The sequence below is a fragment of the Leucoraja erinacea genome, chromosome 36, assembly GCF_028641065.1.
Source record: "Leucoraja erinacea ecotype New England chromosome 36, Leri_hhj_1, whole genome shotgun sequence".
In the NCBI taxonomy this organism is placed as follows: Eukaryota; Metazoa; Chordata; class Chondrichthyes; order Rajiformes; family Rajidae; genus Leucoraja; species Leucoraja erinaceus.
Genome location: NC_073412.1, coordinates 6,441,999 through 6,458,473, shown reverse-complemented (window position 1 = coordinate 6,458,473; position 16,475 = coordinate 6,441,999). Strand labels below are relative to the sequence as shown.

Below are 16,475 nucleotides of genomic sequence, written 5' to 3'. Positions count from 1 at the left end.
GCCATTGCTGCACGGTGGGGAGATTGCATCTCAAGTCACCACAATATTTCATATGCAAACAGTTTTTCCCGGGAAGAAAACAATAAGACTGACGGACAATGCTGAAGCGGGCGGGCCTGAGCAGCAGGCTCGCCGAACTCCTGGCCTGCAGTCCTGGGCCCCAGGCCTCGCACTGCATCCTAAACATATCTGAAGTCTGAGCGTGAAAGACAGAGAGAGAGAGAGGAGCGCCTCTTTGCGGAGATGCTGCCGGGCCCTTGGCTCTGCTCCTTGGTGCCGCCACCACCGCCAGGCCTCGCGCCGCCAAGTATGTGGATGCGCGCGCCCGTGTCTGTGGCTGCTCACAAAGCAAACCTGGAGAGGCCGCAGCCTGTGTGTGGAGGTGAAGGCCGGAGGTGAAGGCCGCAGCCTGTGGGTGGAGGTGAAGGCCGGAGCCTGTGGGTGGAGGTGCAGGCCGAAGCCTGTGGAGGTGAAGGCCGGAGCCTGTGGGTGGAGGTGAAGGCCAAAGCCTGTAGAGGTGAAGGCCGGAGCCTGTGGGTGGAGGTGAAGGCCGAAGCCTGTGGGAGGAGAGGCTCCAGCGACGAGTCCCCCTTTCGGGCCATGGCCGCCTCCTGCAAACAGTCGTCTTTCACCACTGACTAACGTTGCCAAAACACGGAAAAACGGAATAGTTTCTATTAGGAAAATTGTGTCTCGACTCGTTGGGAGGGCGGGGTCAGAAGAAAAAAAGTGTTTCTCTGTGAGGCGGGTATGTTCAATTTGAGTGTGTTCACACTAATACATTCACACACATTTGTCTCATTGAGTGTGCATACACACTAATACATTCACACACACACAGATGCACACACACACACAGACGTACACACACAGAGACACACACACGGATGCACAGACGCACACACACACAGATTCACACACAGACGTGCACACACATACAGGTGCACACGTCTCATTGAACAAACCTGATAGGGTTGTTCAATCTGTGTGTGTCCATGTGCGTGTAGACCAAGACATTCTCACACACACACACACACAGACGCACACACACATACAGACGCACACGTGCACACACGCAGACACACACACACACACACGTACACGAACACGTCTCATTGAACCAACCTGATAGGGTTGGTTCAATCTGTGTGTGTCCATGTGTGTACACACCAAGACATTTTCACACACACACACACATACAGACGACACGTCTCATTGAACCAACCTGATAGGGTTGGTTCAATCTGTGAGTGTCCATGTGTGTACACACCAAGACATTTTCACACACACACGCTCACACACACACACGCTCACACACTTGCCTCATTGACCAGCCTGCCTCATCTTTCTACACCGGGACTAAGTCGACTCCTTGACAACAAGCCCATGGGGGGCAGGTTTGGATGAGCATCCCCGGTGGTGGCCCGGGTCTCGTGGGGAGGGAGGGGGGAGGGGGAGGCGAGTCAGAGCCCAGTCCGCTGCCGACATCGGGGAGGAGGAGGAAGCGGAGGAGGAAGCGGACTCGTGCCTCGCACGGCGCTGAGAGAGAGAGGCAGACGGAGCAAGCAGCCGCTCCTTGCGAGGACGGCCCAAACCAGCCAGCGCAAAGAAGGACAAAAAACGGAGCAGATAAGTGCTAAGTATTCTCTGATGTGCTCAGTACTATTTCAGTAGAATTCTAGTGAATGGGTCTTGCAGTTCTATGTTTGACCATTAATCTTTGAATATTCATTGTTACTTTTATAACCTTTATGATTTATTATCGACCTGTCTTTAAAGAAAAGCTGCTATAATTTTTTTTTTTTCCCCCTTAACTCTGGGGATGAAATGTACTTTACCTTCCAGACATGACTCTTTCTTCCCCTCAACACCCCAGACCTCCCTTCCGTTTCCTTCAACCAGTTTCTGAACGCTTTATTCAATGGTTCCAATCGACTATTATTTCTTCTTCGTATCGGTACCGAAAGTGTAGCCTCCTTGTGTGGCTGGCTGCCTTCGAGTTTTTTTTTTTTGTTTGAGAGAAAAGTTCATACAAGCAGGAAGACGTGTCTTTGCGCCCTGCCGCATGTTATACGGGCTCAGCGCGGGAAATCACACACCCGCGTTCTCTTCCCCGAAACGATTACAGAAACACTTTTGCGTCTAAGTCAGTACAGGGCGTGATAAAAAAATATACTCAGGTCAAACAGTTTAATACTAGTACGTGTCTTTCTCAGTGTTTCCATGTTAAATTTTTTTTTTGTTCATATGTAGAAAATTGTTTGCTTTTTGTTTTCACCAAAAAAATTACCCGAGGATTTTTTTTTTTGTAAGAAAAGATAAAACTGGGTTCGATATCCTGACAGCTCGACGTCAAATACAACGTTGTTTTTCGCTGCAAAGTCTTTCCTGCCCAGGATTCTCACCTTTAATTTTTCCGATCGTTACCAGAGAGGGGCTTTGTGGCAGAGAGGGACTCTGCGTTGTCCTGTTTGTCACGGCTCCACGCTCGGACAACGGACCTGACAGTGCAGAGTTGCCCACACATCCCCCACCGTGGCCCTATCAGGGGTTGTACCAGTTACAGCCAAGGGCTTTGTGTCAGGATCGTCGGGGAGAAACGATGGCTTTCGACACAAAATGCCAGCTCACCAAACTCGACAGCGCCGCTGGTGAGAAATGTCTGGCGTCACCTGTACTCAAATAGCCAAATAGGCGGAAAATTCTACCTGTCGGGACAGAGAGTGAGGGGGGGGGGGGGGGGGGGGGGTAGGTCAACTAAACAGAAATGGGCACAGTTTGGTTAATTTACTCGTAGTGGGGAAAGAATCTTCCCAAGCCCGCGTGCGATGTCACCTCCCGCCATAAGGCCACACTGCCACGTCTCGTGCGGCGAGTAGGCTCGGCGGGCACGGGGGCGAGAGCGCAACGGCGTCTCCTCCTCCGATGACGACTCGCGCCAAAACGCTCTCCCCTCTCCCGGCACGGGGGGGGAGAAAGCAGCATTCGCTCGTCTGGATAAGGGCTGGATAAACCTTTATTCTACCTTAAAACACCGGACGGCAAACACGTCCGATTATCGGTAAGCTTTCGGTCAAAGGACGACCCCCCCCCTCCCCTCCCCTCGTGGACTGGAAGGCTGTTAACTTACGTACAGGAACAAAAAAAATACAAATCAGAGACCGAAATTAGAGACCAGATGTTATATTATAGTGAGTTTGTTTTTCTTATTCCTTTCCTAGATTAGTTCTTGCTTTCCCGTTTATCCATGTCCCATTACATTATTTTTAATTTTCTGTTAATTAAAAAGGTAATCTATGTAGGATTTTTTTTTAATTTATTTTGTAATATCAGTTAAAATCACTGTAAAATTGCCTGAATTCAAATCAGTACTGATTGAAGAATTGTATTCTAAATGTTACCTGACAAGGGGGCAGGTTTTTTTTTTTTTGTTGATATTTTTAAGCATTTATCTACCTCTTATTTTTTTATATATATTATATATAAAATACATCTCACATTCAGCAATCTGAGAGACAGTACAGTATCCGGGACACCTCAATAATTCACAAACCACATCATGCTAAAGAAATCTTTGGAGAAGGGTTGGTTGCTGTTTTTTTACAGAGGTCACTGGCTGGCTTGGCACGGGCATAGGTTGAAGGTACATTTGCAAGGAGGCTGAACATACAACAGTTGGCTGGTTCCTAGTTGGTTGTATCTAGCAGGGTGGCGCAGCGGTAGAGTTGCTGCCTCAAGCGCTTACAACGCCAGAGACCCCGGTTCGATCCTGACCACAGGTGCTTGTCAGTACGGAGTCTCTATGTGGACCTCCGTGGGGTTTCTCCGGATGCTTCAGTTTCCTCCCACACTCCAAAGACGTACACATTTGTAGGTTAATTGGCTTGGTATCGATCTAAATTGTCCCTCGTGTGTCAGTGCGTGGGGATCGCTGGTTGGCGCGGCCACGGTGTGCCGAGGGGGCCTGTATCCAAGCTGTACCTCCAAACCAAACTACCAGGGTTGAGTTGTCCTAGCAACCAGCGCTGGTAACCATGGCAAATGGTGCATATTTTGCACATTGGTACATTTCTCCCCGTCAAAACGTTGGGCTTATTTTTGTTTAGTTTGTGCCCTTTCACCCCCTCCCCTCTCCCCCCATTCCTTCCCCGGCCTATAGCTCAGTGCCAATGCAGTTACAAAATGGCTTCATCCCCATAGCACTGTTGTGTGGTAGGTTTCCCTATGTGAGGTGGAAAGGTCAGAGATCCTTCCAGGCTGGGGTGAGGAAGGGTTTCTGCCGTGTCTCTTAGCAACAGAAGTGTCTCTGCACCATATTCGGCCCTGGGTGGAGGCTGAGGCCTAGCGACTCAGTTGTCCTCTGTTTTATAATTGAGGCACATCTGGCTGGTGCATCGACAGCAGTGTTGTCAGTGGGTGCGATGAAGGTGATGAGGTCAGTAGCCACATTGCCCAGACTGGTTGCCCCCATGTTTTGGGCAGCTCGCCCACTTACCCCTGTCCCAACTTTAGAGGTCAGCATGAGTTCCCAATACCTCACTGCCCCATCTACCATGAGCTACTGGTTGTGTTCACCAAGGAGAGACCTTCACCTGTGTTCTGGTCACAAATTAGGAACCCCACTGAGGATGTTACTGTACAAGGGGGTTAGGATGGGGGGGGGGGGGGAGCCTTTAGTCTTTGGGGGGGGGGGGGGGGGGGGGGGGGCAGTGGTAGAGTTGCTACCTGAAAGGTGGAAGATAAGAGGGGCAGGAGAAAAGCCTGGTTGGTTATGAGATGACACAAAGTGCCGACACAACTCAGCGGGTCAGGATGTTTCTCTGGAGAACATGGGCAGGTGACGTTTCTGGTCGAGACCTTTCTCCAGACTGACAGGAGAGAGATCTTGAGCTGAAAGGTCCTCCAGAGATGCTGCCTGACCCGCTGAGTTACTCGGGAAGGGTGAAGGTTCACACTTCTCTGAGCTCTGCCACCCCCCCACCTGGAGGTCCATCGCAGCAAGGCTTGGGCATTTATGGAGGAGTGGTATCTTGGCGGTGGGTTGAGGCAGCTCGGAGCGTCTGGGACTAACCAGCACCAGAGTGGGGAGGGTGCAATCATCTCCGGCAGCTAGCTAGCGGGCGGGTGGCCTTCCCCAGCCAGTGGCCTCCTAAACCAGCAACCTCCGCCTTCACACTTTGCACATATTGCTCACCAAAACCGCAGATCCTCAGATCGCAACTGGTTACAAATGTTTGTTCAACTGTCTGATTTACAGTATCGTCTGTAATAGCAAAAATATTTTTTTTGTTTTTGTTTTTTTTTAATCACTAACACTGTGGCCATCTTGGCAGTTCTGTAGAGCACTTCATTTCAATATGGTTGTGTGACTCGTGACACGGCTGTACGGGCCTGTCGGTGTGGTCCGAGCTGTTTTTCCAGATCCCACTTTCCCCGTTACTCAAGTTGTCCATTGTATATATTTGGGGAGAACCAAACCCCTTGACCTGTATCATTGTGTGGGAAGGAACTGCAGATGCTGGTTCACACTTGCAAAGTGCTGGAGTAAGTCGGCGGGACAGGCAGCGTCTCTGGAGAAGGAGGAAGGGTCTCGAAGGTCTCCAGAGATGCTGCCTCTCCCGCTGAGTGACACCGGCATTTTCTGTCTATCCCGACCTCTGTAAAACCTGACCTGTGACGGACTTTTAAGCCGGAGTGAGATCCAAGGTGCACCCATTTTCTGGATATCTGGGTGATATGTCCAGGCCTTGTACCTTGTTAATCTGGTCCAGTCTGCATTGGTCAGGCGCCCCCCCCCCCCCCCCCCTTTCCCCGGGCCCCCCCCCCCCCCCCCCCCCCCCCACCCATCCCCCCCCCCCCCCCCTTTCCCCCCCCCCCCCCCCCCCCCCCCCACCACCCTCCCTGCCATCACCACGTACGTTAGAGAGGGGCACAGTGCCAATTCACCAGAACCACCAGCAGGCAAGGTCGACATTCTTGGCAGCACCGTCACCAATGGTGTTTGTAGATGCTCGGTCACTCCCAGTAGATGGTCAACACGTTGGCCTTCGGAGAGAACCCTTTACACTCCAAGTTGACCGAGTGATCGGATTTCGGTCCTGCACTGACGATGTCTCAAGAAGGGACGGCTATCTGAGCCCGCCCCACCCCACTCCTGCTGCTGCCTCCGACCAAGCGAGAACTTCCAGGGTTAGTTGGCTCAATGCGTTGGGCCCTCTGTGTCGGGCCGGCTGGCTGAGGGGTTGGTTCCAGGCCTTTCAGATCGTGGCAAATAGCAAGCAAGCAGAGGACAGTCAAATCCCGTCACCCGGAGGTGATTCATGTTGATCTCTGGGGGGCACATAAAGGCCCTTCAAATTGCGGGCCGTTCCCGAAAACATCGGGAGAGAGGCGGAGAAATGGCCCTGATTCCTGCTCATTATCTCCATCGAGTGTATCTACATCCCCTGGCCCCTTGTGTAGTAAACGCCCCTGCTTGTACAGTTTGTTGTGGACGCTAATGGATCAGAGATCTACCTCCTGCAGGGAATGAGAACACTAGATAACATTTTGCAAGGTCCATCGTCCCCCCCCCCCACACCCACATTGATTATTCAATTCTCTCTTTTTTTTTTAAATAATTAAGCAGTAATGATGGCCAATTTGTTAAGTAAAAGACTGCGTGTAAATGATTCATACAATTCCTGTGTTTATATGGAGATTTGATTCATTGGTTTAAGAAAAATTCAAATGTTTTTGTATATTCTGTTGTAAGAATTTCCTCCTGTTATTTCGATATATTATGGAATCTTTTCATTGGAGAGGAAAAAAAGAAAAAACTTGTCTATTTTGACCGGCTAAAGCTAAAGCAATTCTAGGTTCTTCTTACTTGGCTTTTTTCTAGTAGTTACAGTACAAGATTTAAGTTAAATAAAATCTGTATGCAAAAAAAAATCATCATATACGTGTCTCTCTCTCCTTAACTTCATCCCAAAGTCCTATAAGGTATCGTTCTACACCTCAAAAAGGATTTTTAAAAAATCCAAAAAATGTATAGAAGTGTGAAAGACAGTCTTGCCATAGAGGGAGTACAGAGAAGGTTCACCAGACTGATTCCTGGGATGTCAGGACTTTCATATGAAGAAAGACTGGATAGACTCGGCTTGTACTCGCTAGAATTTAGAAGATTGAGGGGGGATCTTATAGAAACTTACAAAATTCTTAAGGGGTTGGACAGGCTAGATGCAGGAAGATTGTTCCCGATGTTGGGGATGTCCAGAACAAGGGGTCACACAGTTTAAGGATAAGGGGGAAGTCTTTTAGGACCGAGATGAGAAAAACATTTTTCACACAGAGAGTGGTGAATCTGTGGAATTCACTGTCACAGAAGGTAGTTGAGGCCACAGTTCATTGGCTATATTTAAGAGGGAGTTAGATGTGGCCCTTGTGGCTAAAGGGATCAGGGGGTATGGAGAGAAGGCAGGTACAGGATACTGAGTTGGATGATCAACCATGATCATATTGAATGGCAGTGCAGGCTCGAAGGACCGAATGGCCTACTCCTGCACCTATTTTCTATGTTTCTATGAAAACGCACACCAGATTCAAGGACTGTTTAAGAAGCATCGCGACCCAAAACGTCACCCATTCCTTCTACGAGTGGATGAATGATTGAATAAGTTTATTGGCCAAGTATTCACATACAAGGAATTTGCCTTGGTGCTCCGCCCACAAGTAACAACATGACATACAGTGACAGTTACGAATGACTCAGAAAACACTAAACATTAATAATAATAAAACATTAATGATAAAACACCATGTGAACCAACAACATACCAGATCAAAGGGAGGCTACAGATTTTTGGCTGTTGAGTAGAGCAACTACTTGTGGATAAAAACTGTTTTTATGTCTGGCTGTGGCAGCTTTGACAGTCCGGAGTCGTCTTCCAGAGGGAAGTGATTCAAAGAGTTTGTGGCCAAGGTGAGAGGGGTCAGAGATGATCTTGCCCGCTCACTTCCTGGCCCTTGCAGTGTACAGTTCATCAATGGAGGGCAGGTTGCAGCCAATAACCTTCTCTGCTGATCGGACGATTCGCTGCAGCCTCTAGGTGTCGTGCTTGGTGGCCGAGCCAAACCAGACCATGATGGAGAAGGTGATTAAATAGACCTCACCCAGTCTGTCTGTGGGTGACTCCACACACAGCGATGGATTAAAGATAGACACAAAGTGCTGGAGTAACTCAGCAGGTCAGGCAGCATCTCTGGGGAACGTGGACAGGTGACGTTTCGGAACTGCAGGTCGGGGAGAGGGAAACTAAAGATAGGAAAAGGTACAATTTAATTTTAATTGGAACCTGAGGGGCAACATTTTCACACAGGGTGGTGGGTGTATAGAACAAGCTGCTGGAGGAGGTGTGATTGAGGCAGGTACTATCATGATGTTGAAGAAACATTTAGACAGATGCATGGATCGGACAGATTTGGAAACATAGACAATAGGTGCAGGAGTAGGACATTCGGCCCTTCGAGCCAGCACCGCCATTCAATATGATCATGGCTGATCATCCAAAATCAGTACCCCGTTCCTGCTTTCTCCCCATATCCTTGGATTCCGTTGAGAAGAATATGGGCCAAACGCAGGCAGGTGGGACGAGTGTAGATGGGACATGTTGGTCAATATGGGCAAGTTGGGCCAAAGGGCCTGTTTGTTTCCACAGGGTATGACTCCATCTAAGATTCCATGTCCTTTGATTTATCTTGTTGAAACACAGCATAGTCTGAAACTCTCAAATCTTAGGTTAAAAAAAGTGCCTCATTTTTGTGCAGAGTTTGTACGTTCTCCCCGTGACCTGCGTGGGTTTTCTCCGGGTGCTCCGGTTTCCTCCCACACTCCAAGGACGTACAGGATTGTAGGTCAATTGGTATCGTTGTAAATTGTCCCTAGTGTGTATAGGATAGTTGTTAGTCTGCAGGGATCGCTGGTCAGCGTGGACTCGGTGGGCCGAAAGGCCTGTCTCTGCGCTGTGTCTCGAACTCAAAGTCCTGGACTAACGCAGCGGATCAAGCAGCATCTCTGGAGAACATGGAGACGTGGAACGGCAACATTTCCGATCGAGGCCCTTTGACAGACTGATCGTGGGGTGAAAGATGGGAAAGAGGTAGGTGTGGAATGCGGTGTGTGCAGTGTTCGAGTGGCTGTGTTCGGCTCTCAGCTGGTTTCTGGGGATTCCTGCTGCCACTGTTAAAAGAGGAAGAATTCTGATTACAGTAAACCCTCGTTATAACGGGACATGGTGTCCGTTATTGCTAATTGTCTGCTGTAACCAAATAAGGGATTATCAATGCATCAGAGTGGCACGGTGGCGCAGCGTTATAGAAACACAGAAACATAGAAATTAAGTGCAGGAGTAGGCCATTCGGCCCTTCGAGCCTGCACCGCCATTCAATATGATCATGGCTGATCATCCAACTCAGTATCATGTACCTGCCTTCTCTCCATACCCCCTGATCCCCTTAGCCAGAAGGGCCACATCTAACTCCCTCTTAAATATAGCCAATGAACTGGCCTCAACTACCCTCTGTGGCAGAGAGTTCCAGAGATTCACCACTCTCTGCGTGAAAAAAGTTCTTCTCATCTCGGTTTTAAAGGATTTCCCCTTTATCCTTAAGCTGTGACCCCTTGTCCTGGACTTCCCCAACATCGGGAACAATCTTCCTGCATCTAGCCTGTCCAACCCAATAACCAGCAGGTTATGCCCCTGTCCCACTTAGAAAACCTGAACAGAAACCTCTGGAGACTTTGCGTCCCACCCAAGGTTTCCGTGCAGTTCCCGGAGGTTTTTGTCAGTCTCCCTACCTGCAACCTCCGGGAACCATCTGCAACCTCTGGGAACCGCACGGAAACCTTGGGTGGGGCGCAAAGTCTCCAGAGGTTTCCGTTCAGGTTTTCTAAGTGGGACATGGGGCATTAGAGTGCCAGAGATCCAGGTTCGATCCTGACCTCGGGTACTTGTCTGGAGATTGTACGTTCCCCATGGATTATCTCCAGGATCTCCGGGTTCCTCCCACACTACAAAAAGACGTACAGGTTTGTAGGTTAATTGACTTTGGTATCATTATAAATTGTCCCTTGTGTGTGTGTGTGTGGGATAGTACTGGTCAGTGGGCCGAAGGGCCTGCTTCCACGCTGTGTCTCTTAAACTAAAAGAAAAAGTAGTGGAAGCAAACAACTGCACGAAAGGCCACGCAGAGCTGGAGTAACTCAGCAGGTCAGGCAGCATCTCTGGAGAGGTGGAATGGGTAACGTTTCGGGTGGAGACTGTCCCTTCTCCAACTCTTTTGCGCTTATCTTCAGTTTAAACCAGCATCTGCAGTTCCTTCTCACACAAATGCTTCAATAAAGTTTGCTGCTCATTTTTTTCCTGCACTTCTAGCGAGCATCAGCAGATGGTGACAGAGAGCAGGATGCACAGAGTCTTTTGCCCATAGTGGAGGTATCAAGGGACATAGGTTTAAGGCAAAGATCCTCTTGCATCTTTGGTTTAAGGTGTAAGGGGGAAAGAGTTAATAAGAACCTGAGGGGCAACTTTTCCACACAGAGGATGGTGGCTCTATGGAACGAGCTGCCGGAGAAGGTAGTCGACTCAAGATTCTGCGGCAACATTTAAAAGACATTAAATGTCCAGCTTTTTAAGTCTGCCTTCGAATAAGTTAGTAAAGTTCTCCTGTAGTGTTTGCAAAAATGCACTGATCATCCAACTCAGTATCCTGTACCTGCCTTCTCTCCATACCCCCTGATCCCTTTAGCCACAAGGGCCACATCTAACTCCCTCTTAAATATAGCCAATGAACTGTGGCCTCAACTACTTTCTCTGGCAGAGAATTCCACAGATTCACCACTCTCTCTGTGTGAAAAATGTTTTCCTCATCTCGGTCCTAACAGATTTCCCCCTTATCCTTAAACTGTGACCCCTTGTTCTGGACTTCCCCAACATCGGGAACAATCTTCTTGCATCTAGCCTGTCCATATCGAACCTGGGTCTGTGGCGCTGTGAGGCAGGCAGCAACTCTACCGCTGTGCCACCCCTCCACCCTTTCACGCCCGGCGTGGGGTCTCTGCGACGCTGCTGTCAGTGGGCAGCTGTTGCAGCAACTTCGTCTGCAAGGTCTTGCCCAGGGTCCTGAGTCCACAGCCAGCGATACACATAGAAACATAGAAAATAGGTGCAGGAGGAGGCCATTCGGCCCTTCGAGCCTGCACCGCCATTTTATTTATGTATTTAATTTTATTTTATTATTTATTTCGAACAGAATAAAAGAATAAAAAGCTAGTGTGAAACAGCGTACAAAAAACAAAACAAAAATATTTATAAAGTGTCACAAACAATATCTATAAATAATTGAAATCATATGGGTCCGAAAAGGAGCAGGAAGACGCCAAAGTTATTAATTCCCACCCCTTATTCAACTGCTTGTAATTATCTTATACAAATTTAGCAGCTATATGTACACCATATGTACACCAGCCACTATATGTACACCAAATTATTTACATTTATACACTAATCAAATATTTACAAAGCCATACAGAAAATAAAATAAAAAACCCTCATATACTATACAGTATCTTAGTCATATATACAACCCATCACTCTATATCACCCTTCCCAATATAATCAGTATAACAAATATCCCACTCACTATCACCTATCCTCATCCCAATATCCTTTTAAACAAGTGTTTTTGTACATCTTTTTAAACTGAATTATGCTTGTGCTAAGTTGTATCTCCTGTTCCAGACCATTCCACAAATTCACACCACAGATTGCTATGCACATACTTTTAAGAGTTGTTCTGACATTGAGTTTTTTAAAATTATGTTCCCCTCTCATTCATTGTGATCATGGCTGATCGTCCCCTATCGATAACCCGTGCCTGCCTTCTCCCCATATCCCTTGCCCCTAGAGCTCTATCTAACTCTCTCTTAAATCCTAGGGACAGTTTACAAATTTTACAGAAGCCAATTAACCTACAGACCTGGATTTTTTTTGTTTGTATCAAAAATAATTTATTTAATTAAGAACACGATTGAAAACCAAAAAAAAACCAAAACTGTGGTGACACCCATCACCATATTTCAAAATCAACAAATTATTCAGACACTGAATTCCAAACAATCATGTTACACCTATACTCATAACTACTATACAACGATGTCCCTCTCTAACATCACCCGGGCACGTACGTAACCGCGGTAAAGGGGCAAGCATCGCGCTTGGGCACAGCCCTCTTCCGCCTGGCACCGTGACTCGTGGATGGCCAGCTTGGCCAGGCCTAGGAGCAACCCAACCAGGACATCTTCAGCCCTGCCCACTCCCTAGATCCCGTCACCAGTCGCCTGGTCGCTGACAGTGGAGGCGCCCCTCCCCCTACGGACCCTAGGTGGAGTGGGAAACTCACGGGGAGAAGGTACAAACTCCCGTAGTCAGGATCGAACCCGGGTCTCTGGCGCTGTAAGGCAGCAAGTCTCGGGGGCAGCTTTGGGAAAGTAGGTACCCCGCTAATGAAGAATATTCAGATGAAGATCAGATGTAATGTAAACAAATAAATTGTGGAAATAAATGATCATATAAAGTTTTATTTTATGTCGATCGTTTCACTGTTTATTTGGTCAAATTATTTAAACAATGAGTGAATTACTTATGATAATGGCGTGCTGGTGAATGACAGTGTGACAGTCCACCCACACATCCACACACATCCATCCGTACGCACACTTCCATGCATACACACACACACACACGCACGCATACATGCACACATACATCCACACACGCACGCATACATGCACACATACATCCGCACGCACACACACACATCCATCCGTACGCACACTTCCATGCATGCACACACACACGCACGCACGCATACATGCACACATACATCCGCACACACACGCACACGCATACATGCACACATACATCCGCCCACACACACACACATCCATCCGCACGCAGACACACATGTACACATCCATGCACACACATACATCCACACTTACATCCACACATTCACATTTTCAATGATCGGCCCACAGCCTAAAAGTGATGCTCACACACCGGGAGATTATTACCAATACAGTAAACCTTCATCTTAATGATTCTATATTGTTTCTTAAACAGTTATATACACCAAGTTATTTAATCCCTTGGTGTTTAACCCCTTTCCCCACAAATCATTGACCCACAGGTTATTTGAACCAAGTTAAATCCCCCTGGTTATTTACCCAAGGATGGTGTTTTCCTTCAGGTTATTTACCTCTTATTTATCCCAGGTAATTAATTAATGCACAGGTTATTTGATCTACCTGGGCCGTTCACTCCAGGACAATTTAATCCAGTTATTTACCCCATCCTCCAGGTTGTTCCCCAGTCATTTGCACCCATAATTATTTACCCAGATGTTTTCCCCCCAGATTATTTACCCAGATGTTTACCCCCCCCCCCCCCCCCCCCCAGATTATTTACTGAGGTTATTCCCCTGTTATTTACCCTGGATTATTTACACCCAGGTTAATTAACCCCAAATTATTCACTACTGTGACTCCGGAGTTATTTACCCCCTGAGTTGTAAACCCCTCACATTATTTACCATAATTGACCCCAAGTTGTAAACCTATCACATTATTTACCCAGTTATTTACCCCCAGGTTATTTATCCCCTGAATTATTTACCCCACATTATTTACCCACATTATTTACACACCCCACATTATTTACACACATTATTTACCCCACATTATTTACCCACATTATTTACCCACACACATTATTTACCCACATTATTTACCCCACATTATTTACCCACATTATTTACCCCACATTATTTACCCCACATTATTTACCCCCCACATTATTTACCCCACATTATTTACACACATTATTTACCCCACATTATTTACCCCACATTATTTACACACATTATTTACCCCACATTATTTACCCCACATTATTTACCCCACATTATTTACCCCACATTATTTACACACATTATTTACCCACATTATTTACCCACATTATTTACCCCACATTATTTACCCCACATTATTTACCATTATTTACCCCACATTATTTACCCCACATTATTTACACACATTATTTACCCCACATTATTTACCCCACATTATTTACCCCACATTATTTACACACATTATTTACCCCACATTATTTACCCCACATTATTTACCCCACATTATTTACCCCCACATTATTTACCCCACATTATTTACCCCACATTATTTACCCACATTATTTTTACCATTATTTACCCCACATTATTTACCCCACATTATTTACCCCACATTATTTACACCACATTATTTACCCCACATTATTTACACACATTATTTACACACATTATTTACCCACATTATTTACCCACATTATTTACCCACATTATTTACCCCACATTATTTACCCACACATTACCCCACATTATTTACCCCACATTATTTACCCCACATTATTTACCCCACATTATTTACCCCACATTATTTACCCCACATTATTTACCCCACATTATTTACACATTATTTACCCCACATTATTTACCCCACATTATTTACCCCACATTATTTACCACACATTATTTACCCCACATTATTTACACACATTATTTACCCCACATTATTTACCCCACATTATTTACCCCACATTATTTACCCCACATTATTTACCCCACATTATTTACCCCACATTATTTACCCCACATTATTTACACACATTATTTACCCCACATTATTTATCCCACACATTATTTACACACATTATTTACACACATTATTTACACACATTATTTACACACATTATTTACCTCCACCCTCCAGGGTTATTGCCGCCCACGTTACTCCCCTGACGGAGTTGTTGACCCCGGGGCCGGTGATTTACTCCACGCCCCGGTCCGGGCCCCGCCGCTGATGGAGGCGACGGCGGCCGCGGCAGGTGAGTCCCCCGCGTCCCCGAGCCTCCGCGCCGGCCGCCGGCGCCGGGAGAGGCCGAGGCTTCAGCGCGGGGGACTAGGCCGCAGGCCGGGGCTCGGTGTCCGCGGGTTCGAGCCTGGGCCTGGGGCCTAGAGCTGGGGCCTGGGCCTGGGGGCTGGGGCCTGGGGCCTGGGACCTGGGGCTGGGGCCTGGGGCCTGGGGGCTGGGGCCTGGGGCCTGGGGCCTGGGGGCTGGGGCTGGGGCCTGGGGGCTGGGGCCTGGGGCTGGGGCTGGGACCTGGGGCGTGGGGCCTGGGGGCTGGGCCTTGGGGCTGGGGCCTGGGGGCTGGGTCCTGGGGCTGGGGCCTGGGGGCTGGGCCTTGGGCTGGGGCCTGGGCCTGGACTGGGGGCTTGGGGCTGGGGCTGGGTCCTGGGTCCTGGGGCCTGGACTGGGGACTGGGGCCTGGGGGCTGGGGCCTGGGGCTGGGGCCTGGGGTCTGGGCCTTGGGGCTGGGGCCTGGGCCCTGGACTGGGGGCCTGGGTTTGGGCTGGGGCCTGGGGCTGGGGCCTGGGCCTGGACTGGGGGCCTGGGGCTTGGGCCTGGGGCCTGGGCCTGGACTGGAGGCCTGGGCCTGGGGCCTGGGGCCTGGGCCTTGGGTCCTGGGCCTGGGGCCTGGGCCTGGACTGAGTGAGGGGGTCCCTCTGGTTCCCCTACTCTGGGTAAAAGACTCTGGACATCCACCTCATCTATTCTGCCCTAATTTAACAAAAGGAAACAACTGATAATGTTGTCAGAATGGAGTTATTGCTTTATTTAGGGTGTTTGAGAAATACTCCACACAATGGGGAACTAAGCAAGTCCTTCTCTGAGTACAATTTGATAATATTTATACCAGAGAAGTAAGAAATTCCATCACAAATCTGAAAGAAAAACAACTTTTCCTCATTTACAAGAAAACGCCTTTCTGTCAGTCACTTCCTTGTGTCAATGTAGGGCAGAATTCCTCTCATGATATTGTGAGATTCAAAAATCACAAATGCTCTTGAGACAAATTCAGACAAAGAAGTGTTTTTATTAATTTCATATTCTGCAGAATAGGTGCCTCTCCTCTGATGTCCCCTAGAGGCACAAAGAAGATGGAGATGCTTTCTATCTTTATACCATTTTTCACTATGGTCACTACCTCATGTCTCCCCATCGAGTTTCGTCCAATCATAACATAAAGCCCACATTCCCACGAGAATGTCCAGGAATGTCTCGGACCATCTCCTGACGTCAAAGACTCCCAAGGCTTCTGCTGAAGTTGTTATCTGTTTGCTACTTTTTATCTAGAATTTCTCTCTGTTCTGTATATTGTTACTTTATTCTACCAGCAGTCTGGCTTCTGCTGATAATTCATTTATTTCTAAGTTATATTTTTCAGAGTTCTGGTATAAATCAACCATCCCTATTAACCCCTTTCTCACAATATTGTACACCTATGTAAGATCTCCCCTCATCCTCCTGCGCTCCATTG

The 16,475-nt window shown here is 47.8% G+C and overlaps 1 protein-coding gene across 3 annotated transcripts in view; it reads left to right on the top strand.

Annotated features, from left to right (window-relative positions):
* Positions 1-14,826: 14,826 nt before the first annotated feature.
* The window catches only part of fam169b (family with sequence similarity 169 member B), a 52,031-nt gene continuing 50,382 nt past the window's right edge, over positions 14,827-16,475 (top strand). For all 3 annotated transcript variants that reach the window (XM_055662563.1, XM_055662561.1, XM_055662562.1), the window contains exon 1: positions 14,827-14,981. In XM_055662563.1, the coding sequence (XP_055518538.1) occupies positions 14,957-14,981 (25 nt within the window). In that variant the 5' untranslated portion in view covers positions 14,827-14,956. The remainder of the gene's footprint in view (positions 14,982-16,475) is intronic.